The sequence below is a fragment of the Exophiala dermatitidis genome, assembly GCF_000230625.1.
Source record: "Exophiala dermatitidis NIH/UT8656 unplaced genomic scaffold supercont1.4, whole genome shotgun sequence".
NCBI classification, from domain to species: Eukaryota; Fungi; Ascomycota; class Eurotiomycetes; order Chaetothyriales; family Herpotrichiellaceae; genus Exophiala; species Exophiala dermatitidis.
Window position 1 is genome coordinate 958,563 of NW_008751649.1, and position 26,228 is coordinate 984,790.

A 26,228-nucleotide genomic window follows, 5' to 3' on the forward strand; every position below is an offset into this window, starting at 1 on the left:
CTTCAAGTTACACGACGCTTTTTCTGCTTCACGTGTTGCAGGTGGCTTGGCACCAGCAACACTGCAGCGGAGGCGGTCAGCCTTGTCGACGTTACAACGTTGTAGGGACGTCGTTCCACTACTACTACTACAACAACAACATCAAGTAGAAGCCACTATCGTTGTCCTCTGTTCTCTCTCGCAAGTGATTTTTGACTGGGGGCGTAAGAGCATATGCTTTGCTCTCGCACAGTCGTGGTTCATGACATTATATCCGCAACAAATCTATGCCGTTGACCAGTGGAACCTTGGTGAACTTACGCGTGATCATCTTCTAATTATTGATTCTCGAGCTGGCTTTGCTCCCCGATCCAATGAACGCCCGCATTCGCCATCAATTGAAGCAAGACAAACTCAACGATGAGGGGACTCCACATCGTATTGCATGATATGACAGGCTATGAAGAAGCCCAGGATTCTAAATTCCTCAGAATACAGCCTTCAGCACCCTGTTCCCTGTTTACAAGCCTTCCGATTCGGAAGACGGTCTCGCCTTCGGCTTCCAAGATCTTTTTGACCTCACCGGAGGCCACATCGGACACAACAAGAACCATGCCGATACCATTGTTGAAAGTACGGCTCATCTCTTCGTTACTGACTTTGCCTGCCTGTTGCAGCCACTTGAACACCGGGGGCCGATCCCAGGTGGACACGTCTATCTCAGCAGCCAAATGGTCTGGCAGCATTCGTGGCACGTTTTCGACGAGACCACCACCTGTGATATGTGCCATGCCTTTGATGAAGTCTCGTTTGACCACCTGTAACAGCGGCACGACATAAATACGTGTCGGGGTAAGCAGGGAGTATCCCACGGTCGTTTCCGAGTTCCATGGTGCAACGTCTGAGAAATTCAGATGCATCTTTTCGATGATGCGCCGCACCAGCGAGAAACCGTTCGAATGAATACCACTGGAAGCCAGACCAAAGAGGACGTCACCTGCGACCATGCTTTCCATGTCCGGCAACACTTTCTTGCCGGCCGGGATGTCGACCGCACCGATTGCGGCGCCGACGGCATCATACTCGGTGCCGTTGAGGAGACCGGGCATCTCGGCCGTTTCACCTCCCACCAGTGCGCAGTTGGAGATTTTACAGCCTTCGCACACCCCTCGGATGAAGTCACTGGCAATGTCAACGTCCAGAACGCTGCATGTATAACAATCCAAGAACATAAGCGGCTCTGCGCCTTGCACCACGAGGTCGTTTACGTTCATGGCTACCAGGTCAATGCCGACGGTATCGTGGACATTCATGGCGTGGGCAATCTTGAGTTTGGTGCCGACGCCATCGATGGCGCCGACCAGCATGGGGGACTTTTCGTTGTACCCAGCTCTTGCAAGGTCAAACCCACCGCCGAAGCCCCCGATCACGGAATCGGCGCCGGGCCGCGAGGTCGCCTTGACTGCTGGCTTGATTCTCGCGACAAGGTCGTTTCCTGCATCGATGGACACTCCGGCGGAGGCGTAGGTCAACCCCGCCTCTTCAGGTTCCGTTTCTTGCGCCTGTCTCTTGAACGCGCGATGGGCGATGTCTTTGCGGAAATGCATTCCCTCGAACTTAATGGTGTCCATCCCCTGGTAGGCTTTGGCAACGGCTTCTTCCAAAGTTGCTGCAGTTGCTGTCGAGGCAATCACGCGGCCTCCGGTGGTGACGACCTGTTTACCGTCCCTACCGGTTCCAGCGTGAAAGACAAGTACGCCCTCCGGAGCTTTATGCAGAGTGATGGGTCTGTTCTTCGCGTATGGACCTGGATAGCCTTCGGAGCAGGCAACCACCGTGGCAGAAAACTTGGGTTCGATCTTTAACTCCACGCCATCTAGCCAATGTTCTGTGCAGGCTAGCATGACTCTAGCGAGGTCTGTATCGTCGCTCAAGAGGGGCAGTAAAGTCTCGGTTTCAGGGTCGCCTCCTCGAACATTGTACTCCAACACCTTCGGGCCGTTCTTGGTGATCATCAGTCCCGTGAAAAGCATGCCCACGAAAGGCATGGCCTCCCTTCGCATGCCGTCAATGGTAGGTTGGACAATTTCCCGGTCAATCTGCGCGATCAATTCTTTGGAGGCAACTCTCGTAGGCGCATAACAGCCCATGCCTCCGGTGTTCGGACCTTGGTCCCCATCCAGGGCGCGTTTGTGATCCTGAGCAGGAGGCAGCGATCTGATGGTATAACCGTCACTGAAGGTAAGAACACTCAATTCCTCGCCCTCCAGAAATTCTTCAATGACCACCTGTGAGCCAGCGGACCCAAATTCCCGGGCAACCATGATCTGCTTCAAGGCATCATGGGCCTCTTGCTTTGTTGTAGGAATAATGACGCCCTTCCCGGCAGCCAGGCCATCTGCTTTGATGACAACTGGGTGATTGACCGAATCGAGGTAGTGCCGAGCCGCCTCGTAGTCGGTAAAGTTCCGGAAGGCAGCAGTTGGGATTCCATGTCTTCGCATGAAATCCTTTGAAAACGCTTTCGATCCTTCCATGCGGGCGGCAGTTTTGCTGGGGCCAAAGCAGCGAATACCAACCGCACGGAAAAATCCTTCCACGCCAGCCACCAGCGGGGCTTCCGGACCAACGATCACCAAGTTGAGTCCGTGCTTCTTTGCGTGCGCGACCAGCTCGGTGAAATCGTCGGCGGCAATGTTCACGTTAACGACGTTGCCGGACTCGGTCCCTCCATTGCCGGGGGCCACGTGGACGATATCGACCGACGGTGACCTTGCCAGCTTCCAAGCGAGGGCATGTTCGCGCCCACCAGAGCCGATGACCAGGATACGCAGCCTTTCCGCCATGGTTGGAGAAACAGCTGTTCGTCACGTCTAGAAGGACAACAGAATGTTAGTTAGGTCAACGCTGTGGCCCACCCAAACTTGAAAGTCTGCCAACTAGGAAATAATGAGCAATTGAGATGAGCGCAAGGCAGGCGAAGCAACCACAACTTTCAAATCTCGACTATCATATCTCCACGGTCCGGCAACGACTCTTGATGACTTTTCTCAATGCTGGTTGGCTGGAAAAAAGTAGCACATGCATAAGGGAAACACAAGGCTGTCAAGAGCGCATAGCACTCACCTAGTAAAACGGGTTATACCGATCACCAACGGACGATCACAAATCAACCCGCAATATCACAGGCTCAGCATGGTGTTCCCGTAATCTTTTGTCCATCTGGGGAAGAAAATCTAGAACTTGAGCCGGGGACAATTTGATGCCAAGGCTGATAGAAAAGTTTTGTCGAGTTTGATTGGCTGCTTTGGTATAGCAAGCTCTACGGCGGATTGCAGCGTGTGTGGACCGCAGTTCTGATCAAGCGCAGAGCTTGAGCACAGAGCCTTGTCAAGCCCGAAAAAGGGGGGTGCAACGAGGCTTGACGCCGGAATCGGGGGAAGGGGAGCATCGCTCGAGCAAACGCCTGGCCGTATGCGTTATCAGCAACTTGAACCGTCTACTGCTGCACAGCACAGCACCGTGTTATGCAAGGGGTCCTCCCCACAGGTTCGTCCTCGCTCTGTCATTGGCCGCTCGACCACAGGCGAGGATTTTCCAATCCCCAACTTGAACGAGTGACTGTCCTTCGACCAAGCTTGTGCTGCGAATTGAGTCGACGGATACTAATACTACTGGAGCGGCGCTACAACAGTTCAAATTCTCCAACGTGGGCGAATACTACTGCCAGAGAACACGCATAAGCCCAGCAAGTAAGACCAGTGCATTTTGAAACCGGAACCGTCATTTCACGGCTCTATCGACGCGCCGCTCCTCCATTTATATTTGTGAATAGCCCTACTGAGGGCACCAACGACCTCAGCCATGTATCTGATAAGTCAGTCGCAACAAACTCCCCTCTAAGGCTTCTTCATCGTTATCCCGAACCATTCTTGAAGCTAACGTGAGCAGAGGTACCATGCTCATCCGCCAACATCGGTAAGTCAACACCCAATCAGCAATGCGAATAGACAAGACAGCCCTGCTCTCCGTGAATCACCAATACATATTTATATTCCCAGTCACTTCCCACGTCTGTTCAAGCCGAGTCAAAAGCGTCTCCTCCCAATACTGGAAATGCCATGACACCATATGGGTTTCTCGAGCATATCTACTGCATATTAGTTATGTTCTAACCGTTCTTTTTCTTTTCTTTTTTATAGGCCCCGGATTTGACGTTATCGGCCTCGCACTGTCAATGTACCTAGAGCTCCGAGTGAGCGTGGACAGCAGCCAACCAGCGGACCCATCAATCCCACTCAACTGCACGGTATCATACACAGGAGTAGGGGAGGAAGAAATCGACCTGAACCCAGCCAACAACCTCCTGACGCGGACGGCACTATACGTTCTACGATGCCACGACCAGCACGACTTCCCGGCCCAGACGCACGTCCACATCCACAACCCGATCCCTTTGGGCCGCGGACTGGGTTCCTCGGGCGCCGCCGTGGTCGCCGGCGTCCTGTTGGGCAATGTGGTGGGCAATCTGCAACTCTCCAAACGCCGACTGCTCGACTTCTGCCTCATGGTCGAACGCCATCCGGATAACGTCGCCGCTGCCCTGTACGGCGGCTTTGTCGGCACCTACCTCAACGAGCTCGACCCGGCAGACATGGCTCGCAAAGAGGTCCCGCTATCCGAAGTGCTTCCCCAGCCCGCCGGCGGCGTCGACACCGGTTTGACTCCGCCCATCCCGCCCGAAAACATCGGCCACTATCGAAGATTCAACTGGGCAAAGGAGATCAAGGCTCTGGCCATCATCCCGGACTTTGAAGTCAGCACCGCAAAGGCTAGAGAGGTCCTGCCCAAGACGTACTCGAGGCAAGATATGGTAAGTACTGGTACTAGTACTAGTACTAGTAATTGGGACTACATCATCTCCATTCCTCTCTTTCTCCCAACCGTATTCTGATCATACCTCTTTTTATCTCCATCAGATCTTCAATCTACAACGTCTCGCCCTTTTGACCACCGTCCTCGGCGACTCGCCGCCCGACCCGGACCTCATCTACAGCGCCATGCAGGATAAAATCCACCAACCCTACCGCAAGACCTTGATCCCCGCCTTACCCGCCATTCTGTCCTCAATGTCCCCCAAAACCCACAAAGGCCTCTTGGGCATCTGCCTCTCAGGCGCCGGCCCCACAATCTTGGCCTTGGCCACCGACAACTTTGAGGCTATCGCCAATGTCATCATCCAAAGGTTCAAGGACGAAGGCATCAGTGCCGAGTGGAAGATCCTGGAGCCAGCCGAAGATGGAGCCACCGTACAAGAGGTCCCTGGGGATGTTCTGACATATTTACGAGAGATCAAACAGGCATGATATGGCTCCCTGAAAACTAGACGCCTCAAGCTGGCCACGGGGGCTACAGATGCAATCTCGAAACAAATTCAACCAATCCATGGCCATCATGATCCCAGAGACACGATTGGCGGAACCTAAACTTGCTAGCATTGCATTCTAGACACTATTGGGATGGTGCTACTCATTGAGATGTCATCTTTTTCTCAATACATGCTTCAATCGGCCTGATCCCCCATGGTGGATCAGACGCCGCTTTTTCGCACCATCTTTGGATCTCAAGTGATATTCGGCTTGCACCACTTATTTTGCTTTCCATGGTTCTATGCTACGCTCCATTTGGTTCCATTCATGATCTTGACGTCGTTCACTGCTGTCTCTAGAAAATTGCTGCGTTTCAGGGAGGAAATCAAGCATTCCAGAATGCTCGAAAAGGAGTTTAGAAGCACTTGCGGTGGACAATCGAAGGACCACTCTCGTCGTACTCCTGCTTGGAGATCCACATCTGCTGGAAGGTGGACAGGGATGCCAAGATGGAACCACCAATCCAGACCGAGTATTTACGCTCAGGCGGCGCAATGATTCTGACCTTCATGGAAGATGGGGCCAGAGCAGTGATTTCCTTCTGCATACGGTCGGCAATACCTGGGTACATGGTTGTACCACCGGACTAAAAGAGCGTTAGTACGTGAGATTAGGCGGGTGTAGTGTAGTGGGACTTACCATGACGATGTTGCCGTACAAATCCTTACGAACATCCACGTCACACTTCATGATGGAGTTGAAGGTGGTAACATGGATACCGCCGGATTCGAGACCAAGGACGGATGGCTGGAAGAGAGCCTCGGGAGCTCGGAATCGCTCGTTGCCGATGGTGATGACCTGACCATCAGGGAGTTCGTACGATTGCTCCAAGCGAGAGCTCTGGGATGCGGTCTGGATCTCCTGCTCAAAGTCGAGAGCAACGTAGCACAGCTTCTCTTTAATGTCTCGGACAATTTCTCGCTCAGCAGTAGTCGAGAAAGAGTAACCGCGCTCAGCCAGGATCTTCATGAGGTAGTCGGTCAAATCACGGCCGGCCATATCCACTCGAGAGATGGCATGGGGGAGCGCGAAACCCTCGTAGATGGGGACAACGTGAGTGACACCATCACCGGAGTCCAAAACGATACCAGTGGTACGACCGGAGGCGTACAGCGAAAGAACGGCCTGGATGGAGACGTAGAATGCAGGGGCGTTGAAGGTCTCGAAGACAATTTGGGTCATCTTTTCTCGGTTGGATTTGGGGTTGATGGGGGCCTCAGTCAACAGGACCGGGTGCTCCTCTGGAGCGACACGCAGCTCGTTGTAGAAGGTGTGGTGCCAAATCTTCTCCATGTCGTCCCAGTTGGTGACGACACCGTGCTCGATGGGATATCTGAGGGTGAGGATACCACGCTTGGACTGGGCCTCGTCGCCGACGTAGGAGTCTTTCTGGCCCATACCGATCATGATACCATGGTGGCGAGGTCGACCGACAATGGATGCTATTCAATGTCGTGAGTATCTCATCAATCCCGACAACAGTCGCTTCAACGCGGGGCAGACTTACGGAAAACTGCTCGTGGCGCGTCATCACCAGCAAAGCCAGCTTTGCACATACCAGAGCTGTGAATTCGTTGTCAGCAATATGTTCACGCCATTGTTGATTCCTCGGCTCTTCCGACGTTCCGGCAATTCCTGAAATGTATTCTGGTGCCGGAACTTGTCTACAGGGCGCAGGCAGGATAATCAGGGAGCAAGTGGGCGCGTACCCATTGTCAATGACGAGCGCAGCAACTTCTTCTGCACAGAGCAAGACATATTAGCAATGTTTCAGATGTCGGCAGCGCTGTTTGACCGCCGAGAGACTTGAGCCGGATGCAGCTTACCTTCCATTGTGACGGATTAGATGAGGTCGAGACGAGGGGTAATGAACAAGAGCAAGCTGGGAGCAAATTCTGTGATAGACTTGAGTAACGGAAGGTAGACAGAACCTCCGGGAAGACGAGTCACAAGAGTGGATAGGTGAGAAAGGATGAAGATGGGGACGAAGCTGGAATGTTGCGAGGAAGAGGGTGAGGTGGTTGATTTGTAGAGCAGGCGGTAGGCGGTGGGCGGTGCCGTGGGCAAGGGAAGCCGCGCCAAGACCCAGAGCTACTGCGACTCGAGCTTCGCTTTACAGCCAACGGGTGATACGGAGTTGCACGTAGTATGTCACTAAGTGTTGCGGTTGGCGCGCTAGGTGCCACTTTTAGTTAGGCAACCTCCTTACTAAGTGGCACATGTTGCTCCTATTCGTCCGCCCCGACCGCTCTGGACGGATTCCTACTAAGACAGTCTCCTGCCCTCGACAACAGCGCTGCATGGCTGTCCTATAGAATATACAATACTTACAGGCTGCGAACAGACAGTCAGAGCGAGCGCAAGAGAATGTAATAGGTATATCTTGCCGCAAGATTTGGGGGCGAACCACCCACTACGGAATGCGAACAGAGCGTTGAGGTAGGTTGCTGTGTTAGTAGCGGTATCGCCGCCACAGCAGAGATGATGGTCCACCGTTGAGTGGCGGCAGGGGCCACGCAATGCCCTTTCCGCATGTCAAGACAGAGCCTCGTCACCACGGAGGTGAGATCTAGGCACCTACATTTCTGGCAAAGTAAACGAGGGACTTCTGACCAAGCTTCGAGTTCACGAGAGGTAAAACACGAACAAAGCATGCGGCTGCCTCGCAGTCAGCGTGTGGCGTCGGGGCTGATGCTAATAATGTAACTCGAATTACTTTATTACGACGTAGCCTATTCCGCAGACCGGCTCTGGAGTCCACTACTGAGGAGTTTAACAGAGACATGGGACCCAATTTGGATGGGTCTGATCTGCACCAGCCTCTACGGAGAACCTGAAGCCTTAAGGTAAGCGGTCTTTGCCCCAAGCCTTGAGACTGTTCGCACGCTCATGTCCTTCAAAAGCACAACAGAAAACTACAATGTTAGTTCGAGGTGCTGGGGCGCTCAAGTTGACCAGCCTCCACTGACTACCAGCATTATGGACGCGCCGTGATCGTGTTTCAGAAGCAGGACCTAATTCACACAAATCGCAGGGTCGCACAGCAATTCTTCACATATAAAATCCCAACTTGATGTACCAGCCACAATGGCGGGGGAATGAGGCGACATGCGCATACGATGCGCTGCGGTAGGTGGCAGACTCGTGTTGAGCCGGCTTAGTCAGACCCATCACACAGCACCGTGCAGCACAGTGCAGCCTGGCTTCAGCCAACGCAGGTTCTACCACAGTAGTCTCGACATTTTCGCCTTGCGGACTGTCCACGAATCTTCAATCAACCAGGTAGGGCACAGCATCTCTAGCTCCCGGCTCCGAGTGGCATTGTGGTGGTGGTTAGCGACTATCGTCCTTCGGAAGCGTGGAGAACGTCACAGTAGGCACTGGAACCTGGGAGAGTATAAAATATACCCAGCACTTTTTCGTCCAATCAATGGCCGTGACTTTATACCTCGACCTTTACTAGGACTTCAGGTCCAACACTATTGCCATACGACGAACAGACCTATGTACTTGTGAACAACTCACTACAAGAAACAGACGAACATACCTACCCAATTTCACGCGTACTTACTGCGCGAGAAATCACAGCAACGCAGCAAACATCAACAAAAGATAGAAACAGCACCCTTCTTCGAATATCAAAACCATGGATCCGGCAATGAACTCCCTGCTCAAATGGGGCATTGAAAACTCCAACGCATCCGGACGGTCAGGAGACGAGCCCGTCCGGGAGCCAAGAGGACTGTCTGCGGACGCACTGCGAGCGTTGATGGGTGGGCCCAGCGACGCGGAGCTGATGCGCGAAGCCATGTCCATCATCGAGTCGTCGGACCCGGAAGTGACACACGACGCCAAAATGACTGCGTTTGACAACTTTGAGCAACTGATCGAGAGCATGGACAACGCCAACAACATGGAGCCGCTGGGCCTGTGGTCGCCGCTCCTGTCGCAACTCGACAACCCGGTCGCGGACCTGCGCCGCATGGCCGCCTGGTGTCTTGGCACGGCGGTGCAGAACAACGTCAAGGCCCAGGAACGACTGCTCGGCCTCAACGGCATCGAGAAGCTGTGCAAGATGGCCCTCGAGGATGACGACGAGGCTGCCCGGAGGAAAGCCGTCTACGCCCTGAGTTCCGGCATCAGGAATTACCAGCCTGCCATGAATGAAGCCATGAAGAAATTGCCCAAGGACATTGTTGGGCCCGATCACGTCTCGGCGACGGACATGGATGTCATTGATGCCATCATGGGAAAGTTAAGGGACAGATGAAAGAGACGAGATCAACTGTGATTCTCTCCAACACGATCCGTTTTGATCAAGCCGGCTGAAAGTTGCCTGGCCAAGAAATGTTTCTGCATCTTTGGAGGCGCAAAGTGTGTGGACGATACTAGCACAACGAACCAGAAAAATCGAGCCGACTCTTCCGACACCGTGGCGTGAGGTTGGAGCATGTGCTTGAATCAGCCTGAAGGCCGAAGTGGAGGAAATCGACACCCCGTTCCCTGGAGAAGGTCAAAAAATGCCGCCACTGGCGTCGAAGACCGAGTCAGTCCGACTGCTGCCTGGACAGGTAATGTCAGCGTTGCCGAAACCATGGGTTTGCCAACAGCATCCGGTTGCTCATACTAGACATCACCTCGGATAATGTCCGAAACTGCATGGACGTACCTACGTACGTATGTACCTACCAGCCCTGCGCTCGTACCGACGGGTTGGGAGGGTGGTAGGCAAGTTGAATATTGACACCGAGGCAAGGCTGATGTGCCAACACGATTGCGGGAGAAACTGTGATACCAATGTATACTAGTGGTAACCCATTTACAAAACTAAACTGACGAACGCTCAATGCTCTCACTGGCATTGCACCTAACGCCCCTGAGCAGATCGCTACAATCTTGGGCTCTCTGTACCAAGTCCAGCAGTTCCATTGTACCGGCACTTGAGAATTCATAGCTAGAGGATTCGTGCTTTCATCAACACCATGGCCTGATACCTGTGTTAAGTTGTCCGGGCCCGTATCCAGCGAGCTTTTGAAACGACAGCGTGCGTTCGCCGTAGTGACCGCAGCATACAGCATTCTCTCTCTGTCCCTCTCCCGTCCTCAGTGAACTTGTGTTGGATCCATTAACCACAGGCATTGCTTTACCCGCGAAGTGCAGCTGGGGTGGACATTTTGAGCCGGGGAATTCCTGTTCTGCTCAATTTGCAGAATCAAATGAACCAGACCACTGTAGTACGGCCCAGACCAACGCGCCACATATAACTAGCAACATCAACACGGCGCTTAAACCGTCCAATCCGTTCTTGTGTGTGCTGTGGCCGGCGTCCCTCGCATTGATCTTCTTGTATCCCATTCACAACTGCAAATTATACGTATAATCATCCTCCATATTCTGACTGACCCACAAGATGACCGAGCTCAACATAACCAACCCATTGGCGACGACATTCGCGACGCCCATATAGACCGTTCGCAACGCGTAATCCTTGAATAAATACTTCAACACCATAACCGTCACACTGCCCGCAAGGCCACCGGCCATAAGCGCAAACCCGAGAAACAGCACGGTGCGAGCCTTCCAAGCGACTCCGTTGCCGGAGTAAGAAAAACTGTCGGCCGACAGGCGTGATTTTTCAATGCTGTTGATCACCAGCATCCCCAGCGCCGAGCAGATGAATGGGATCCAGTCGACGAAGGTGACGTGGACGGTTGAGCCGTTCAAGGGGGATTTGGAGAAGACGCTGGCGTCGATGAAGAAGAAAAAGCCGAGGGAGAACTAGCAAACCAAAACAGTCTGATTAGTATGAATAGTGAAAGAAGCTGTGGCTGTAGATGAAGGTGTCGAAAGTTGGATAGAATTGTGTATCATGCGCAGAAACATGCCCTCCGTCGCATTCAGTGCCATGTGTTTTCCTCCATTCTTTTCACACTTACAAATGCTCCTGCTAGGTAGACGCCTGCAGTCCGCGTGTTGGCGCTGTTGAGCCATGCAGGCTTTGGGAAGCGGAAGAGTCGGGTCGAGGTCGACATATTTAGGTTAGTAAGGTAGGTATTGTACTGTAGCTGGACGGGCGATCAGGGAACGGGTGTATTGAGTCTGCTGCGTCCTGTACCCTTCGGGATACAGATGTTAAGGTGCTAATAGATATGACGAATGTATGCGTTGGTAATGTTGCAGTGGTCAGAGATAGGTTGCATGCAGTTCAATGCTATGGTCTGAATGCCAGCGTGAGTTGGAGCGCAGTGCCACTTGAAGTGTGTCGTTGTGGCCTGGGAAGAACGTCGGCGGAACTCAAGTTGTGGCTGGTGACGACCGAGCGGGAATATTTCCCGAAGTGCGCTTTGACAGCCGCCTGAATGCGTACCTGGCAAGGCTGGCAGCCTGCCCTGTTCCAGTGGCCCGCACGGCCACGTTTGAGATGCAGTGATGAGACTACTACCGCGGGGCACTCAGAGTCAGTTCTAATGCAACTGCAAATGTACTATAGAGATAAAGAAGAGATCTTGCCCTTTAGGTTGGGTGCTCTTCAGCAACTAAAGGCCGAGGGCAGAGCGCACGGAACTGGACGGCCGGGAGAAGCAAAGGGGATCTGCACATAGGATTCGCGTATACTCGTATGCGGTGCACATACTGTTCGAGAGTGACAGACCAACAGCCAGGTGTATCTCTGAAGGCAACGGTGCTCCAGCTTCTCTTGCTGTTCGTGTCCACCTGGACAAGAGGTGTATAAATCACAGTGCTAACCCAGAACGAAGCATCGATTTCTCGTCCGTTACAGTCTTGTCCAATATTGCCAGTTTCCTCTCTTAGACCAAAAATGCTAACCACAGATTTGCCTGCGCCCTTCATATGCATATAAGCCCAGTTGTGTTCGTCTTCACCTCTAAAAGTCCTGCTCCTCCTGGAAAAACTGTGAGAAGCTGATGATGGTCCCGTATATCAATAGCCCTCCTATAATCGACATCACCATGGCTGGGATTTGGATGAGGGCGCAGTGTGCGAGGAGAACTGGTAAAGCTGCACACAGAACATTGTCAGCTTGTTGCGGAAGGTCATGTAGGTGAGACGTACCAATGCCCATGACAACAAGGAAACCCGTCGCAAACCGGCCCAGATCTAACCAGGCACTCGAATTGCTTTCGATAAAGTCATCGGGATTTGCGCATCTTCCAGCAATCCAGTTCGGTACCGGCGCTAACACATAGGTTGCAACCACGAGAAGCGTAAGGAAGTTATGGAATAAGGCGGCCGAGAGGATAACCAGGAGGAACCCAATGGCAAGCACCTATGCACCCAGTCAATAACTCACAGCCGTCAAACAAGCTCCCAGGCAGGCGTACAAATGAGAGGGCTATTATTGTCTTGAGACCAGCCGCCATGGCTAAGGTTCAATGCAGGATTAACTGAGCGATCGTGCTCGTTCTCCAGAGGTGCAACGAGATTGGGGTCGAGACACTGGGATCTGGGTAGTATAGTGGCACTTGGAACGGTAAAACAAGGCCTCGGTCGGTTGAAGTCCCTGGAATGATAGTATAGATTTATCGACAAAGGTGCCGAATACTTGTTAGTAGTAGAATGTAAAGTGTGGTCGTCTTGGAGTGACGAAGGTGCAAAGCGAAGTGTGGCTGGGTTACAAGCAGTTGATGGATCGCAGTCACGCAGTGCCAGTGCTTGGAGAAGCTCCAATCTGGGCCAAACCGCGCCTAACCAGAAGTTGCGCGTCTGCCATTGCCTGGCTCCCTACGATTTTGTAGTAAAGGGCCATCATCAACCAAGTCGACCACCACCACACACTCGCGAGTTGCTTCCAACCTTCTCACCTTCTTCTGCTTCCTAGTTCACATCGTCAAGATGTTCAGAAACAACTACGACAACGATTCTGTTACATTGTAAGGCTGTCACCAGACGACATGATATATGCGATCTGCTAACACTGGCACGCCGCAGTTCGCCGCAAGGACGGATATTTCAGGTGGAATATGCCCAAGAGGCCGTCAAGCAAGGATCGGTAGTGGTTGGAGTGGTCAGTAAGAAGCATGTTGTCCTGACAGCAGTCAAGGTTCGTATATGGTCTGGCTATTTCTAAGGGCCGTCATGCTCACAATCAATCTTCAGAGAAACGCCGAAGAACTGTCCTCATACCAGAAAAAGATCGTCGGTGTCGATGACCACCTCGGAGTCGCGCTTGCAGGTCTTGCGTCCGATGCCCGTGTCCTATCGAATTTTATGAAGCAGCAATCGCTTTCCTCCAAGATGACCTATGGACGACCTATACCAGTTGAACGCATCGTCAATATGATCGGTGATCGTGCCCAGACAAACACACAACACTACGGCAAGAGACCGTATGGCGTTGGACTGTTAGTTGCCGGCGTCGATGAATTGGGGCCACATCTATTCGAGTTCTCGCCGTCAGGACTCACTCAAGAGATGCTGGCGTGTGCTATTGGTGCCCGAAGTCAGATGGCTCGCACGTATCTTGAGCGACATTTGGAGAAGTTCGCAGACTGCAGTCGGGAGGAACTGATCAAGCATGCCCTGCTGGCCTTGAAGGAGAGTCTGGCACAAGATAAAGAGTTGACTGTCGACAACACGAGTCTGGCTGTTATTGGGGTGGGCGAAAAGGACGGCCGCAAGAAGGTGGAGCATTTTAAATTGTATGACGGACAAGATATCGCACCTCTTCTTGAGGCCAGCCTGGAATCAACATCGACCGAGGAGGCGGGCGGCGAGGCTATGGAGACAGATTCATAGGGGGCTACGGATCCGGGTGCGTGGTGCACGGCGTTTGGAGCGCAATGGCTGCCGCAATGGCACGGTCGAGACGTTCTATGGGATGGCAATGAAGAGTCAAAATCATCCTGCTCATGGTGCCATCCGATTTCTTCCTTCTGACCTTCTTTGCTATTCGTGGTCTTTTGCTCTATTTGGTCCAGTCCAGCTTATATCTACCAGGGGCCAGCTTGTAGTCCCTCAAAGCGTCCACGACGTCGTCCGCGCTGTTGACTTCGACCAGAATGCTGGCCGCTCCTTCGCCAACGAAGCCTTCTCTAATACTCTTCTTGACCCAGTCTAGCAAACCAGTCCAGTAACCGTCAATGTTGACCAGGACAATGGGAAGCGTATGTATGCCCAGTTGATTCCAAGTGACCATTTCCATGACCTCCTCGAGTGTTCCATAACCACCGGCTAGTGCAACAAATCCAGAACCGGGGCCACCAGCCTCGACACACTGAGCCATCATGCGTTTGCGCGTGTGCATATCCGGAACAACGGTTGTTGCACCGAATTCGTTGGCAGGAATGATCTCGCTTTCCGGGTCTTCGTTGCTATCAATGCGCTGCAACTCCTGGGCTGACATGGTCCGTTCGGCCTTTCTCGAGCCAGTCTGACTCGTCTCACCTCGCGTGGACGTGTCGACCTCTGTACGGATCAAAGCGCGAGGTATGATGCCACGAACAGAATCCGGACCAGAGAGTGACACCATAGTTTTGGAAACTTCGCCCATGATGCCCATAGTTCCGCCACCGTACACGAGCTTGTAGCCCGCTTTGCTCAACGAGTGGGCGAGTGCCCGCGCCGACTCCAGATGGACCGGCTTTTTCCCCGGAGATGAGCCACAGCTTATTAAATAGTTAGCCTGGTTTCCTTCAACCCCCAGAGATTCTGGAGTTTTGGTTTTCTCTTTAAACGCACAAGACACAAACCACGGGCGATTTGTCCGATTTCTCCTCTTGTGAGGAATTGCTCTGCATTGTCCCCATATCTCCGCAGCGAACGATATAGTATGTCCAAAATTGAGAGAATTCAAGCCGCAAGCGGTGGGTGGCAAAAGAGATCTTTAAAAAGCAAAGGAAATTCTTCTTGCCGGTAGTAGATATAATATGGGGAACTTTGATTGTCAAACTTGAAGTCGGTGAGAATTATGGTCAAATGACAGAAAGCGTAGCCAATAACGAATGTTCAAACATTCAAGACAAAACGAAAACAAGTCTCTACCTAATCAAAGGTGCTGGTAACTGGTTGCAACGGCAATCGGTTTCAGGATATCGCTGGCATTATAATGCGGTGCAACTTGGGACTGTATGGTTGTGCTACGGTGTTCCAATCCACGGGATGCGTCAATGGATGGGAGGTGGAAATCCGGCTTGACATGACGTCGAAGAATGAATGGTAGAAGATGCCTGGACCACGTGCGACAGTCAATCAATCAATCAAAAAGCAATCAATAATCAACAGGTCAAACATCAATCAAGCCATCAAATACTAGCAAATCGTCAAAGCAATCCACGTCAGGTTCGAGGCATGATTCTTTGAGGGTTGCAAATCCTTATCGCAGAAGTAACAAGAAGATAAGATGGTTGACATCTTTCTGCCGCTTCATCAACAGAGAAGAATGGTTTCGTCAAGTTCAAGTTGTTCTCTCGGCATTGCTCTGGCGGAGCGAAGTACCCAGGAGGGCTCGTGTACTATTGGTCGTGGTGGAAGCTACTATACCTTCACTAGTACTAGTACACATTTTCTTGCGCGCAGACACCAATAGACTTCCATCATCATTACTAAATATACGCGTGTCCCGCACTACTCCCAGCCACTGCATCACTATTGGGTCCAGCTAGTGTTTACAGCGGCTCCAGCCCCAAAGCCCGGATCAACGTCGCATCCGGCCTGCTCTCTGGCTCCCACCACTCACTTTACCATTTCTTTAACATTTCATTATTGTACTGTGTCTAGCAATAACAAACTCCGAGCCTAGGAAGATAAGGCTCAAGGCAGGCATAACATGCATTCCGCCAATCCACTGCCGCTTCCAGCCGTTTCCGATTTTCCTCGCATCCCGCCAGCACCAGCGTCCCCTCGGGTCGCTATGGCTTGGACCCTTGCATGCTTCCGCCATTGAAAACCCTGGCACTTCCAAGTAATCCATTACCAAAAGGTCGATGTGCGGCCGAAACCCGTGCCACCTAGGTGTGTGCGGCCTGTTTGAGCTCTTTGTGTCTGTGCGCCAATGGTCTGATGTCTACGGGCGGGAGCTGAAAAACAACCCCGCTGCTCCCGTAGGGCTGCCCACTGCACCCACAGTAGCAGAGCCTCTAGAGGCAATCGTGCAGAAGAGCTGACTGGAGACTGTGTGAACTAGCACACTGGGCGGGCTGCTCTGGTCTTAGCATGGTCTGAGGCATCTTTGGTGGCTGCCAGCCGAGTTCAAGACATTTGTTGTCCCGCTATTTCTATTTTGCACTTTCTTCCTTCTCGTTGACAGCCTCATCGACAAATAAGCACAGCAGGTGTTCTTACAGCACATCGAGCGGCGCATTCGCCAGCTTTTGTAGCTATGGCGAAGCTGCTACAGGTGGTGTTACTGCTGAAACTGGCCGCCTTGTTGGCAGCACAAACGACAAATGGCACGGCTTCAGCGTCGAATACAGCCTCGGTATCCTCCGCAACCGACGATACATCTACCCTTCCTACCACTACACCTACCACGGTGACTTCTGATATCACCAGCACTGCATCAGATACCACGAGAACCGAACCGACAACCTTGACCACAAACACTGTCGTTAGCTCAACATCTACAGAATCATCCTCCGTGCCCACAAGTTCTTCGCCTTCGCCATCCACGACTTCAGAGCCTCCGACCAGCACAAGTAGTGATACCACTACATCCAGTCCTACCAGTATGTTTGTGCTTGCTTAATCTGCCGTTTGTGCCTTTACTGCATTACTTTATACCTCAGCTCGAAAATGCCTTGATAACGTTCGCGTTATGGCAGCTTTCGCAAGCATCTTGCCCACCAACAGCACCAGCGCCACCTCTACATTGGTTCTGTCTCTAGCGCCTTTGCTGTCCCGACATCCTCTTCCCCCAGCTCTTCATCACCCGTTGACTCTTCCTCCCTGACTGCAGCTTCCACTTCTACCACTATCATAACCTCCACCTCCTCTTCTTCATCATCCACTACTACAGGAACAACAACTCCTGCACCCTCCTCCCAAACCTCCTCTTCCTCATCCTCCGAGTCGACGCCTACGAGTGAGTATACGGCTTCGTTGTCCGCACTACTTTCGTCGTCTTCGCAGACGCCCAAACCCTTTATCATGCAATCTCTGTCGAATCCTGCCCTAACCCCAGCCTTGTCCACAGCCTCATCCGAACTACCCACCACAACTCCTTCCACTTCCACCACAGCCAGTTCTGTCCCAATAACCAGTTCCTCTTCTCCAGTCACCACCCCACCTACCTCCTCCGAGACCGTGTCATCCACCGAATCGAGCTCCTCCGAACACACAACCAGCACCTCTTCGCCGGTTGTCATCACCACCACCAGCTCGTCCGTTTCCTTGTCGACCAGTACATCCTTCGTCACTGAGGTGCTGCCGACGACATCTTCTGATGGTGTAGCGGGCTTCACAACGTTGACGTCTGTGGTCGTCGCCACAAGTCCTGCCACCACCGTCGTCGATGTGGGCACCTTCACCGGCACTCCCAGCAGTAGCCCGTCTGTCGCTGCATCGTCAAACGGTGGGAGCAGTGGTGGCAGTAGCCTGTCCACTGGCGCCAAGGCCGGCATCGGGGTCGGTGTTGGCATTGCCGGCGTCGCTGCCGCTGCTTTTGGCGGTTGGTACAGCTGGTACATGAGACGACGTAGAAAGCGAAACTCCATCTCTGCCGGCGACAGATACGGCAACGATCCCATGCCTAGCATGAGCGGCCTAGGGAGCCCTCCGTCAGGGGGAGCCCCTTCAATGGGCGCCATGGCAGCAGTGGCGGGATATTCCTCGAATCGATCAAATACTCGTTCCGAACTACCTTCCCCTCCGCTAAACGCAGGGCCTGTCCCTCCACCTCGATCTCCTGATCGTCTTCTACCCGGCGCTGCAGGAGTACGACCCTGGGGTTCGATGTCACCGCCACAACAGGAGTCTTCACAGAGATCCATCTCAGAGCAGAGTGATTATTCTGCGGGGGCTGCTCCATATCAACCATCCAATCAGTACCAACCACCAGCGGATGTGAACCCAGCCGCTGCAAGCTACCTGGCTGAAGTCCATGGAACGCCAGAATCACAGCAGAATCCTTTCCAACAGCCCGACAACCATGCGGAGGGCGGATACTATTCTGGTCAACAGACTGCGCAAGATCCGTATGAGATGCCAGGACAAGCTCAATCAGGTCTTGGTTATCGTGGCGTCGACCCTGAAGTTCCCTACCATCAGCGGGGGGTGCCTATCCGGCCGGGTCATCTAGGCCCTGCGCATAATTTCTAATCGTCGAAAAAGGGCGTACAGTATAGTCTCAGATTTAATGACATAATATGACATGTTCACGGCATCAATTCTGAGTACCAGTATCCTGATTGTGCTGGTACCCTATTACCAGTAGTACTATGCAATAAGTAGTTACTTCCCGATCTTGCTGAATGCCTACAGTCGACAGCCTTGCAAGCCGAAGTTGACCCGAGACCGGGCCCAACTCCCCGGGGTTCCTCACCTTCGGGACTCGACAGTGTCCATTCACAACTCAGTTCTTCACTCAGAATGAGTCTTGTCTTCACTTGAAAGGAACGCCCCGAGCGCACAATGAACTCCCACCAGTCAGCGTCACCGGAAAGTGAATTCTGTCAGGTAATGCCATTGCCTGTGCCAGTGGCCACGGCCAAGGCTGAACATCGGCCAACCGTAGGTATCCAAGCTGAGGCCCGACAGGCCAGAGACGATGGCTAGCTATTCACTATGAGAACCCAGCCTGCTGGAAGAAAGTACATTCACTTGCAACTGCGTTTTGTGTTTCTTAACCCATGCTAGAGAACAGTGAAGTGCAAGGATTGAAGTTCTCTCTGCCTTCAGCTGGGGAGAATGGAGGACACCACTGTCCCCCAGTCTCTTTTCACCGGTTATTGTCACCCAGCTTGAACTGTGTTTCCAACAAAGAGCCCACAGATGAAGACTGCCAACTGCCAACGAGCAGCCCTTCCTAGGTAAGGCAGGTCGGTCGGTAGGCAGGCAGTCAGCGATATCATTCTGAACGTACAACTCCAGCTCAACTTTGGTGCATGAGGCTTCCCTAGGCAGTCAGTGATAGGTTTCTCCTTTCAGCCACTCCCAAGGAACCAGTATATCATCACTTTGAACACAGGCCCTCCCCCTGGCTTGGGACTTGATCAGACAAGCCACAACAAACGCAAATCATGATTTCTAGCCGGTGACGGCGTTTCTTAGTGAAAACTAAACTCACTCAGCAGCAGCGACTGAACTGTTCATTTGACTAAGCAGTGAAGGAGAACACAGGCAGAGAGGACCAACCGGCAAAACGCCAGTGATCGATCACCTGGCAGAAAACTAAACTGGTGGTTCACTCACAGGACAACTATTACTTACCTTTTTACTCGCCTCACTTGATAATAGAGTTAAGGACAGATACAGAGAGACAGCGGTTTCTTCTCTTCATCTTTCTTACAACCCAACAACAACACCAGTCTCAATCCTGCCCTTAGACTGCTATCCTCGCAAGCGCATCATACCAACGAAGTTCTCTGAGCAGAAAGGAATCCAAGGTCAAGGGAAGCTGAAGCCAGCCATGGCAGAAGAAGCCGGCGCTGAACCCGAACCCGTCCAACCTTTTCTGACAGTACACACAATGCACCCTATCCATCCGCTCAGATCGTTCGAGGCCCCGACTGAACATCTTCATGCTGGGCAACAATATCAATCGTACGAGCGGACTCGCTTCATGGAAAAAGGAAATGGTAGGCTGAAGCAGCTGACTTTGTCTATTCTCTTGCAAAGAACGCCAGCTGATGATATATTGACAGAAGTTGAACTTCCACAACAACAACGACGAGAGAAGCAGAAGCAGCAAGAACAACAGCCGAAGATGCAGGAAGACATACTGATGGCTGACCGGGCTGTCCAAGTTGCCGGACGGGCGCAACCGATGCAACATGCTGATATTGTCTCCCAAAAATCTTCTTATGCGCTCAACAGTCTCATGGTTCTGGCTGATGCTGCGGTCGAGCGATTGCGCCAAGAACAAGCAGCGGAGGCCGAGGAGCGAGCTTCCACTATCATAGATGGGGACGCCATGGACACAAGTGTCGACGAACGACAATCAGTCATGTTTCAACAGCAGGGTCAGCAGCGACAACAACAACAACACATCCAGAAATGGCAGCAAGATCAGCAGCAACAATACCAATACCAACAACAGGAGCAGCAACGGCAATATCAGCCGTACCAGCGACAGCACCAGGATCAACAGCAACAATATCAATATCAACAACAGGAACACCAACGACAATATCAGCAGCAGGGTCAGGAGCAACACCAACAATATTATCACCAGGAGCAGCAGCGTCAACACGAGCAACAGCATCAGGGCCAGCAACAACAATATGAGCAAGAACATCAGGGTCAGCAGCAACAATATCAACAGGAGCATCAACGACTTCAGCAACAGCCAGAGCTGCAGCTCCAACAACACCAATCCCAATCCCAAAACCAACCAGTCTACCTCAACGCTCCGATCATGTCAGTCATGCCTCCAGTGGTATGGATCATGAAAGCAGACCATCGAACACGCCTCAAATTCATTGTTGACGTCGTCAACATCAACAATGAACCGTACATCCAGCTCGACAAGCACCACTTACTTAGAGCCACGTACGCGGAGTGGTTACTCAACGGAAGCAACGAGACGGTGCGCCAAGAACGATATCGAGATTGGACGAGTGTTCGCCACCAAGGGCGGCCATCGATTCTGTATGAATTGTATCCCATCGGACAGTACGCATACACGCCGGCCAACGGACGTCGCAAGAAGTCGCCACAGGAGTACCGTCCGTTCCTGGACCCGTACGGCAGAGTATACCTGACGGGCGAAAACAAAGTTCTTAAGGATTCGCCGGTCATTCCGCTCCAAATCAGTACCGAGATCGAAGGCTGGGAAATGGAAGCCATTTGTCGGCTAGACCCGGACATTTGTCACCAGGACTTTGTGGACCGGATGGTTTTCGATCATGGCCCGACTGTGACTGCAGGAACGAGTGGTGGTAAGACCGTAAATGCAAAATCCAGACCAGGTAAAGGCACACTCAACCATCGTCGACGTCGTGACCGGATGAAGATGAGGGTCTTGCCCTGGCCATTGCCCGGCCAGCTGAGTTACTCGGATGCTCAGGTCGTTAAGCAACTGGATGACTGGGGCAAAGCCAACAACTCGACCGCCCGAATGGAGGATTTGACAAAGGAGGAAATCGACATTCAGTGTGCCATTCTCTATGGAGGACATCTGGAGCGGTCCGGGTCCAAGGCCCAGGACGATCAGACTAGGTTGAAGACTTTCCAGACAAATCTTGCCCTGGTGCGCACTGCGTACCCGGACGACTCGGAGGAAGTCAAAATGGTCCAGGGTCGCATTGATGAGTTGCTTGCGAAGATGCAATCGGTGCAGAAACAAGGGGACTTGGGGAGCGAGATACGTTAGTAGATGTGAGCTGCAGAGCCATGAGGTTTATTAGCAGGGGCGAAGTAGGGCTCTGGCGTGCCCTCCACGATGGATAACAAGGAATTTTGTTCCCTTTGGGTACCATGGAGGATGGGATCGTGGCGTCGAATAGCTTGACTTCGGTGCACCTGCCGTCAGGGGGTGAAGTAGCGGCTGCGCTACGCGATGTTCGAAGGGAGATTTTCACGTGTGCCCGTGACAGGCAGATTACCGGTGGTTGTTTAGAGTAGAAAGACACTGTGACAGCTATTCATCGCTTCCTGTTATTCTCTAGAACTGATTAAAAAGAATATGCTAGGCCACTCCAGAGCAGAAAGGCTGCGGCACAGATGTCCCCAGCACATTGAAGAAAAAAGCCACGCGGTGAGGCTGAACTGCCAGGGGTCGCGTCATTTCCCGGTCTAACCATTTTGGGCATCGGCATTGGCTCCTACTACGCCGACGTCATGATTGGCCTCTGCGGTCGAGTACTAACTCGTTCCCGGCCAATTCAACTTGCAACCAGTCCTCGAGTCCTGGATCTATTCACCTGCGGTCACACTTACGAATCTCTACCTAACAATGACATGTTGAAACCGAGTCTTTATTCTCTCAGTCCTGCATTACCACGTGTTTCCCTTCGTGTGACTGGAGCCCATAGACCCTGTTGGATCGACCGAGGCCGAGTGGGCATCGGTGTGCTCAATTTAACCATGGCGGACAAAATGTCGACGTATTCTCCCCTCTCGGCCAAGGTCACCGCGGTCGAGACGATGGTAGGATTGGCCCACACTTCTCCAGACTCTCGCTGTCGGCCTTTACTTTCACTTCTACACACAATAATCTAGGCTCCCTAGCTAATTGCTAAAGGGTGATTAGAAACCAGAAGAAGCGAAATGGATCACATTGAAGAAGATCACATATCAAGACCCTGCGGGCAAGTCGAGGACGTGGGAATCTGCTGAACGACAGGTACGCCTGAACCAGCGCAAGCTCCGGATGGGCAACTCATCAGCTTGGCTTACCGACTGACGCTCTACAGACACGACCGAAAGGCACCGAAGTCGACGGCGTCGGCGTCATCGCCGTGCTCAACGACCCCAACTCGTCCGAAGGCCCCTCGCTACTTCTACAAAAGCAGTTCCGCCCTCCGCTCAACAAAGTCACGATCGAAGCACCTTCGGGTTTGATCGATGAAGGCGAGGACCCTGCAACGGCGGCACTGCGCGAATTGAAAGAAGAGACGGGTTACATTGCCACGATACCCAAGGATGCAAAGGCCGCAGAGGGATTTTTGATGTGGAACGACCCGGGGTTCTGCAACACAAATACAAAGATGATCTTTGTCGAGGTCGACATGTCGGACCCCCGCAATCAGAAGGGGAATCTTAAGCCAGAACTCGAGGATAGCGAGTATATCGAGACTATTACCATTCCGTTGGACAACCTGTGGAACGAGCTCACCGAGCTGGATAGGCAGGGATATGCGGTGGATGCCCGTGTTGGTACGCTGGCACAGGGCATGGAGATGGCCAGGAAATGGAAAGAGGCGCTGAACAAAGCTCCGTCGTGAGACGGACAGGCTTGGACCAGAACTACAGTACGAGTAGAGAGTTGCGATGCGCCGCGATAAAGAGGGCATTCGCGTTGACAGACTTGTAGCACGCAGACCGGTTAGGCATACAGGTACGACTTGGTCTGCATACTATTACGTTGACATTAAGAAGGGGCTCGAACTGTAGAATCGGTGTCAATAAATGTATTCACTTAATGGCATGCGATGTAAAGGTACCTAGGTATACCCTGGGCAGTGTACAGTCCCAGTATCAGGAAGTGTTACAATATACAATGTAGACCCTGTTATCGTGTTATCGGTGGCCCCACGGACATGTGCCACGGAGCCTTGCGCCGCACGCCGATTCGCCCGCTTGTCCAATGGTCGAGATGTTAACAGATGTCATCTGCAGTGTACAACTATGGCACATACAGTACTACCTGGTATTTGTAGTACAGTACTACTAGATGTACCTCTTTCCAATGCCGGTCGAGTGATGCCCTGCATTTGATACCCTGCAGTGCTTAAAGTTCCTCGCCGTCTCTCACCAAGCCAACGACTACAGGACGGGGGGTTGCTTTGCTTTGAGGACGACACATCTTCGTGTTTGCCGTGTGCCCGCGGGCTAGGCATGCAGTCGCCGCCATCATGGGTATCATGGGCCGACATTTTGTCGACCTGTATCCCCGTGATGCAAACCTTACGTGGAGGCTGGTACCTTTCGTTCTGATCTGGGCGGCCTTTGCGGTAATTGTTGTGGTAAGTTCTTTGCGGGGTTTCCTTCATATGCACTCTTTCAACGCTCCACCATGCTAATTAGAATACCTACGATGTTATAGGTATGGATCCTCATTACGTTGTTCGTCCCCAACCCCCGAAAACCGAGACCATCCGAAAAGAAATTCACCACAGTCGACAAGGCGGGCAATGTGACGGAACCTGAACCGCTGCCCTGCTGGTATGATGAGTTATTGCGCAGATACGTCAAGGCGCGAGCGGAGGGTCGAGATGATGAGCTCGAACTTGAGAAAAAGATTGAGCCGGCCGAACTATTTATGACGCTGGTTGTGCCCGCGTTCAACGAGGAGGACAGGCTCACGGGCATGTTGGAGGAGGCGGTCAACTTTTTGGAAACCGAGTACGGCTCTTCTGCGGCAATCGACAGGAAGACAGAGACTACGGAGACATTTACAGAGACATCTATACCTACAAGCATCATCGACAACAACGGAAACGACGAGAAAACAGACGGCACAGCAACAACGACACGACGCAGAAAAGCCAATGGCACCACCACCACCGCTGCGGATACATTATCCACCACATCTCCATCATCACAGCCACGTCGACCGCAGCCACAACTACGAGGCTGGGAAATCCTAGTCGTAGACGACGGCTCGACAGACTCAACAGTCCTCACAGCACAGACATTCTCACGCGTGCACATCCTACCCAAACAACCACGCCGGCTCTCCGGACCCTGGACACACCGCAGCGAGCAAGGGGTCAAAATCCCACCTGGATCAATTCGAATCGTATCGCTGGAAGAAAACCGCGGCAAGGGAGGCGCAGTGACACACGGAATGCGACACGCGCGCGGCCAGTACGTGGTGTTCGCGGACGCCGACGGAGCCAGCAAGTTTTCTGATCTCAGCAAGCTGGTACAGGCGTGCCGGGAGATCGAAGACCAAGACGGCCGCGGCGTCGCCGTCGGCTCTCGCGCCCACCTGGTCGGCAGCGAGGCGGTGGTGAAACGGTCGAAATTGCGTAATTTTCTTATGCACTCGTTCCATCTGTTGCTCAAACTCATGACGCCGCCGCAGACCGCCCGTATCAAGGATACCCAGTGTGGCTTTAAGCTGTTTTCCCGACCGACCTTGCCCTACATCGTACCCCATATGCATATGGATGGTTGGATCTTTGATGTCGAAATGCTCATGCTGGCGGAGTTCGCGGGCATTCCTGTTGCCGAGGTGCCCGTCGGCTGGAAGGAGGTCGTGGGAAGTAAGTTGAATGTCGTTAGGGATAGTATTGGTATGGCGGTGGGGTTGGCTGTCTTGAGAATATGCTGGAGCACGGGGATCTATAGAAGATAACAACGATGAACTCTTGAAGCTGAGATAACCGAAAATCGAAAGGAACCAATTTGGATCTCTTCGAACCAGTGTCGAGACCAGTATGAGAATGAGGGTTTATTAATCCCTTGCAATGCAATGCAGTGGGATCCGTCTCGTTTTGCGACGCGTGCTGGCTGATAAAGACAAGAGAGAACCCAAACTATACCTGCTAGTTCTCTTCCAAGGTCCTGCACTCAATTGGCATCATGAATGCGTCGACCTGCTACCCACATACTACTGTATCTACCTTAGGTACCTGGGTAGGTAGGTAGGTACTCTGCCTTTCTCAGGCCGACTCGCCAGCTTGAGTTGCCATCAGTGATGCAGTGATTTGATCGAAATATTTTATTACTAGTACTAGTGTTGTATCTGGTAGGCAACATGTTCCAGTGTTTATACCCTTGTGTTCATGTTCTTTCTTTGTCATGTCGAGGCTTACACGTTTGTCTGCGGTGTGTAGGCAGGCCCCCTAAATATATCTGTTTACGAATAAATATTCTTATTCTTCCCCCATAACTTACCACGACACAATACTAAACAACCTCTGGGACTGCTGACCAGATCCGATCCATCCCAACTAGGAGTGTTTTGGCTTTTGAGGTAGGGCACAGAAATACCTGAGTTGTTACCTTGCCGTCCGTTGCGTGGCTTTACTGGCC

General features: G+C 52.4%; 12 protein-coding genes across 12 annotated transcripts; 7 read left to right on the forward strand and 5 right to left on the reverse strand.

Moving 5' to 3' along the window:
- The first annotated feature begins 56 nt into the window (after positions 1 to 56).
- HMPREF1120_04669 (homoserine kinase) lies at positions 57 to 6,364 on the forward strand. The gene is made up of 5 exons (XM_009158806.1): positions 57 to 2,220; positions 2,279 to 3,856; positions 3,931 to 3,957; positions 4,182 to 4,852; positions 4,959 to 6,364. Exons 2-5 carry the CDS (start codon positions 3,844 to 3,846, stop codon positions 5,343 to 5,345), a joined length of 1,098 nt encoding a protein of 365 aa, XP_009157054.1. The 5' UTR covers positions 57 to 2,220; positions 2,279 to 3,843; the 3' UTR covers positions 5,346 to 6,364.
- HMPREF1120_04670 (uncharacterized protein) lies at positions 164 to 3,432 on the reverse strand. Its single transcript, XM_009158807.1, has 2 exons — positions 3,106 to 3,432; positions 164 to 2,852 (listed from the first exon to the last, which is right to left on the reverse strand). The coding sequence occupies exon 2, from the start codon at positions 2,823 to 2,825 to the stop codon at positions 438 to 440; it is 2,388 nt and encodes a 795-aa protein (XP_009157055.1). The 5' UTR covers positions 2,826 to 2,852; positions 3,106 to 3,432; the 3' UTR covers positions 164 to 437.
- Positions 5,024 to 7,527, reverse strand: HMPREF1120_04671 (uncharacterized protein). Its single transcript, XM_009158808.1, has 5 exons — positions 7,235 to 7,527; positions 7,118 to 7,148; positions 6,916 to 6,971; positions 6,048 to 6,850; positions 5,024 to 5,994 (listed from the first exon to the last, which is right to left on the reverse strand). Exons 1-5 carry the CDS (start codon positions 7,239 to 7,241, stop codon positions 5,764 to 5,766), a joined length of 1,128 nt encoding a protein of 375 aa, XP_009157056.1. The 5' UTR covers positions 7,242 to 7,527; the 3' UTR covers positions 5,024 to 5,763.
- A 483-nt stretch (positions 7,528 to 8,010) lies between these two features.
- Positions 8,011 to 10,442, forward strand: HMPREF1120_04672 (hsp70-like protein). Its single transcript, XM_009158809.1, has 2 exons — positions 8,011 to 8,254; positions 8,312 to 10,442. Exon 2 carries the CDS (start codon positions 9,055 to 9,057, stop codon positions 9,676 to 9,678), a length of 624 nt encoding a protein of 207 aa, XP_009157057.1. The 5' UTR covers positions 8,011 to 8,254; positions 8,312 to 9,054; the 3' UTR covers positions 9,679 to 10,442.
- A 321-nt stretch (positions 10,443 to 10,763) lies between these two features.
- On the reverse strand, positions 10,764 to 11,440 carry HMPREF1120_04673 (uncharacterized protein; the record flags this gene model as incomplete). Its single annotated transcript, XM_009158810.1, has 2 exons — positions 10,764 to 11,186; positions 11,345 to 11,440. 2 exons carry the CDS (start codon positions 11,438 to 11,440, stop codon positions 10,764 to 10,766), a joined length of 519 nt encoding a protein of 172 aa, XP_009157058.1.
- Positions 11,441 to 12,294: 854 nt separating this feature from the next.
- On the reverse strand, positions 12,295 to 12,790 carry HMPREF1120_04674 (uncharacterized protein; the record flags this gene model as incomplete). Its single annotated transcript, XM_009158811.1, has 3 exons — positions 12,295 to 12,428; positions 12,483 to 12,696; positions 12,752 to 12,790. 3 exons carry the CDS (start codon positions 12,788 to 12,790, stop codon positions 12,295 to 12,297), a joined length of 387 nt encoding a protein of 128 aa, XP_009157059.1.
- Positions 12,791 to 13,010: 220 nt separating this feature from the next.
- HMPREF1120_04675 (20S proteasome subunit alpha 6) lies at positions 13,011 to 14,562 on the forward strand. Its single transcript, XM_009158812.1, has 3 exons — positions 13,011 to 13,300; positions 13,359 to 13,470; positions 13,527 to 14,562. The coding sequence occupies exons 1-3, from the start codon at positions 13,263 to 13,265 to the stop codon at positions 14,163 to 14,165; spliced, it is 789 nt and encodes a 262-aa protein (XP_009157060.1). The 5' UTR covers positions 13,011 to 13,262; the 3' UTR covers positions 14,166 to 14,562.
- Positions 14,061 to 15,784, reverse strand: HMPREF1120_04676 (uncharacterized protein). Its single transcript, XM_009158813.1, has 2 exons — positions 15,108 to 15,784; positions 14,061 to 15,034 (listed from the first exon to the last, which is right to left on the reverse strand). Exons 1-2 carry the CDS (start codon positions 15,173 to 15,175, stop codon positions 14,335 to 14,337), a joined length of 768 nt encoding a protein of 255 aa, XP_009157061.1. The 5' UTR covers positions 15,176 to 15,784; the 3' UTR covers positions 14,061 to 14,334.
- A 347-nt stretch (positions 15,785 to 16,131) lies between these two features.
- On the forward strand, positions 16,132 to 18,751 carry HMPREF1120_04677 (uncharacterized protein). Its single transcript, XM_009158814.1, has 2 exons — positions 16,132 to 17,092; positions 17,641 to 18,751. Exons 1-2 carry the CDS (start codon positions 16,747 to 16,749, stop codon positions 18,681 to 18,683), a joined length of 1,389 nt encoding a protein of 462 aa, XP_009157062.1. The 5' UTR covers positions 16,132 to 16,746; the 3' UTR covers positions 18,684 to 18,751.
- A 51-nt stretch (positions 18,752 to 18,802) lies between these two features.
- HMPREF1120_04678 (uncharacterized protein) lies at positions 18,803 to 22,162 on the forward strand. The gene is made up of 2 exons (XM_009158815.1): positions 18,803 to 20,161; positions 20,228 to 22,162. The coding sequence occupies exons 1-2, from the start codon at positions 19,993 to 19,995 to the stop codon at positions 21,895 to 21,897; spliced, it is 1,839 nt and encodes a 612-aa protein (XP_009157063.1). The 5' UTR covers positions 18,803 to 19,992; the 3' UTR covers positions 21,898 to 22,162.
- A 204-nt stretch (positions 22,163 to 22,366) lies between these two features.
- On the forward strand, positions 22,367 to 23,755 carry HMPREF1120_04679 (ADP-ribose pyrophosphatase). The gene is made up of 3 exons (XM_009158816.1): positions 22,367 to 22,673; positions 22,777 to 22,869; positions 22,940 to 23,755. The coding sequence occupies exons 1-3, from the start codon at positions 22,485 to 22,487 to the stop codon at positions 23,468 to 23,470; spliced, it is 813 nt and encodes a 270-aa protein (XP_009157064.1). The 5' UTR covers positions 22,367 to 22,484; the 3' UTR covers positions 23,471 to 23,755.
- Positions 23,756 to 23,882: 127 nt separating this feature from the next.
- Positions 23,883 to 25,919, forward strand: HMPREF1120_04680 (dolichyl-phosphate beta-glucosyltransferase). The gene is made up of 2 exons (XM_009158817.1): positions 23,883 to 24,211; positions 24,292 to 25,919. The coding sequence occupies exons 1-2, from the start codon at positions 24,101 to 24,103 to the stop codon at positions 25,546 to 25,548; spliced, it is 1,368 nt and encodes a 455-aa protein (XP_009157065.1). The 5' UTR covers positions 23,883 to 24,100; the 3' UTR covers positions 25,549 to 25,919.
- Positions 25,920 to 26,228: the final 309 nt, after the last annotated feature.

Excerpts from the sequence above, each read along its gene's own strand:
- HMPREF1120_04678 (XM_009158815.1), top strand. The coding sequence starts at position 19,993 with ATGGCAGAAGAAGCCGGCGCTGAACCCGAACCCGTCCAACCTTTTCTG. Across the intron at positions 20,162-20,227 it reads CTTCATGGAAAAAGGAAATG|AAGTTGAACTTCCACAACAA; the intron begins GTAGGCTGAAGC and ends ATATATTGACAG.
- HMPREF1120_04670 (XM_009158807.1), bottom strand. The coding sequence starts at position 2,825 with ATGGCGGAAAGGCTGCGTATCCTGGTCATCGGCTCTGGTGGGCGCGAA.
- HMPREF1120_04675 (XM_009158812.1), top strand. The coding sequence starts at position 13,263 with ATGTTCAGAAACAACTACGACAACGATTCTGTTACATT. Across the intron at positions 13,301-13,358 it reads GACAACGATTCTGTTACATT|TTCGCCGCAAGGACGGATAT; the intron begins GTAAGGCTGTCA and ends GGCACGCCGCAG. Across the intron at positions 13,471-13,526 it reads TTGTCCTGACAGCAGTCAAG|AGAAACGCCGAAGAACTGTC; the intron begins GTTCGTATATGG and ends ATCAATCTTCAG.
- HMPREF1120_04671 (XM_009158808.1), bottom strand. Across the intron at positions 6,851-6,915 it reads CGCGCCACGAGCAGTTTTCC|CATCCATTGTCGGTCGACCT; the intron begins GTAAGTCTGCCC and ends GACATTGAATAG. Across the intron at positions 5,995-6,047 it reads TGTACGGCAACATCGTCATG|TCCGGTGGTACAACCATGTA; the intron begins GTAAGTCCCACT and ends ACGCTCTTTTAG.
- HMPREF1120_04672 (XM_009158809.1), top strand. The coding sequence starts at position 9,055 with ATGGATCCGGCAATGAACTCCCTGCTCAAATGGGGCATTGAAAACTCC.
- HMPREF1120_04677 (XM_009158814.1), top strand. The coding sequence starts at position 16,747 with ATGGCGAAGCTGCTACAGGTGGTGTTACTGCTGAAACTGGCCGCCTTG. Across the intron at positions 17,093-17,640 it reads CACTACATCCAGTCCTACCA|TCACCACCCCACCTACCTCC; the intron begins GTATGTTTGTGC and ends CCTCTTCTCCAG.
- HMPREF1120_04669 (XM_009158806.1), top strand. Across the intron at positions 3,958-4,181 it reads ATGCTCATCCGCCAACATCG|GCCCCGGATTTGACGTTATC; the intron begins GTAAGTCAACAC and ends TCTTTTTTATAG. Across the intron at positions 4,853-4,958 it reads CGTACTCGAGGCAAGATATG|ATCTTCAATCTACAACGTCT; the intron begins GTAAGTACTGGT and ends TATCTCCATCAG.
- HMPREF1120_04676 (XM_009158813.1), bottom strand. The coding sequence starts at position 15,175 with ATGGGGACAATGCAGAGCAATTCCTCACAAGAGGAGAAATCGGACAAA. Across the intron at positions 15,035-15,107 it reads TCGCCCGTGGTTTGTGTCTT|CTGTGGCTCATCTCCGGGGA; the intron begins GTGCGTTTAAAG and ends CTATTTAATAAG.
- HMPREF1120_04680 (XM_009158817.1), top strand. The coding sequence starts at position 24,101 with ATGGGTATCATGGGCCGACATTTTGTCGACCTGTATCCCCGTGATGCA. Across the intron at positions 24,212-24,291 it reads CCTTTGCGGTAATTGTTGTG|GTATGGATCCTCATTACGTT; the intron begins GTAAGTTCTTTG and ends ACGATGTTATAG.
- HMPREF1120_04679 (XM_009158816.1), top strand. The coding sequence starts at position 22,485 with ATGTTGAAACCGAGTCTTTATTCTCTCAGTCCTGCATTACCACGTGTT. Across the intron at positions 22,674-22,776 it reads TCACCGCGGTCGAGACGATG|AAACCAGAAGAAGCGAAATG; the intron begins GTAGGATTGGCC and ends AAGGGTGATTAG. Across the intron at positions 22,870-22,939 it reads GGGAATCTGCTGAACGACAG|ACACGACCGAAAGGCACCGA; the intron begins GTACGCCTGAAC and ends GACGCTCTACAG.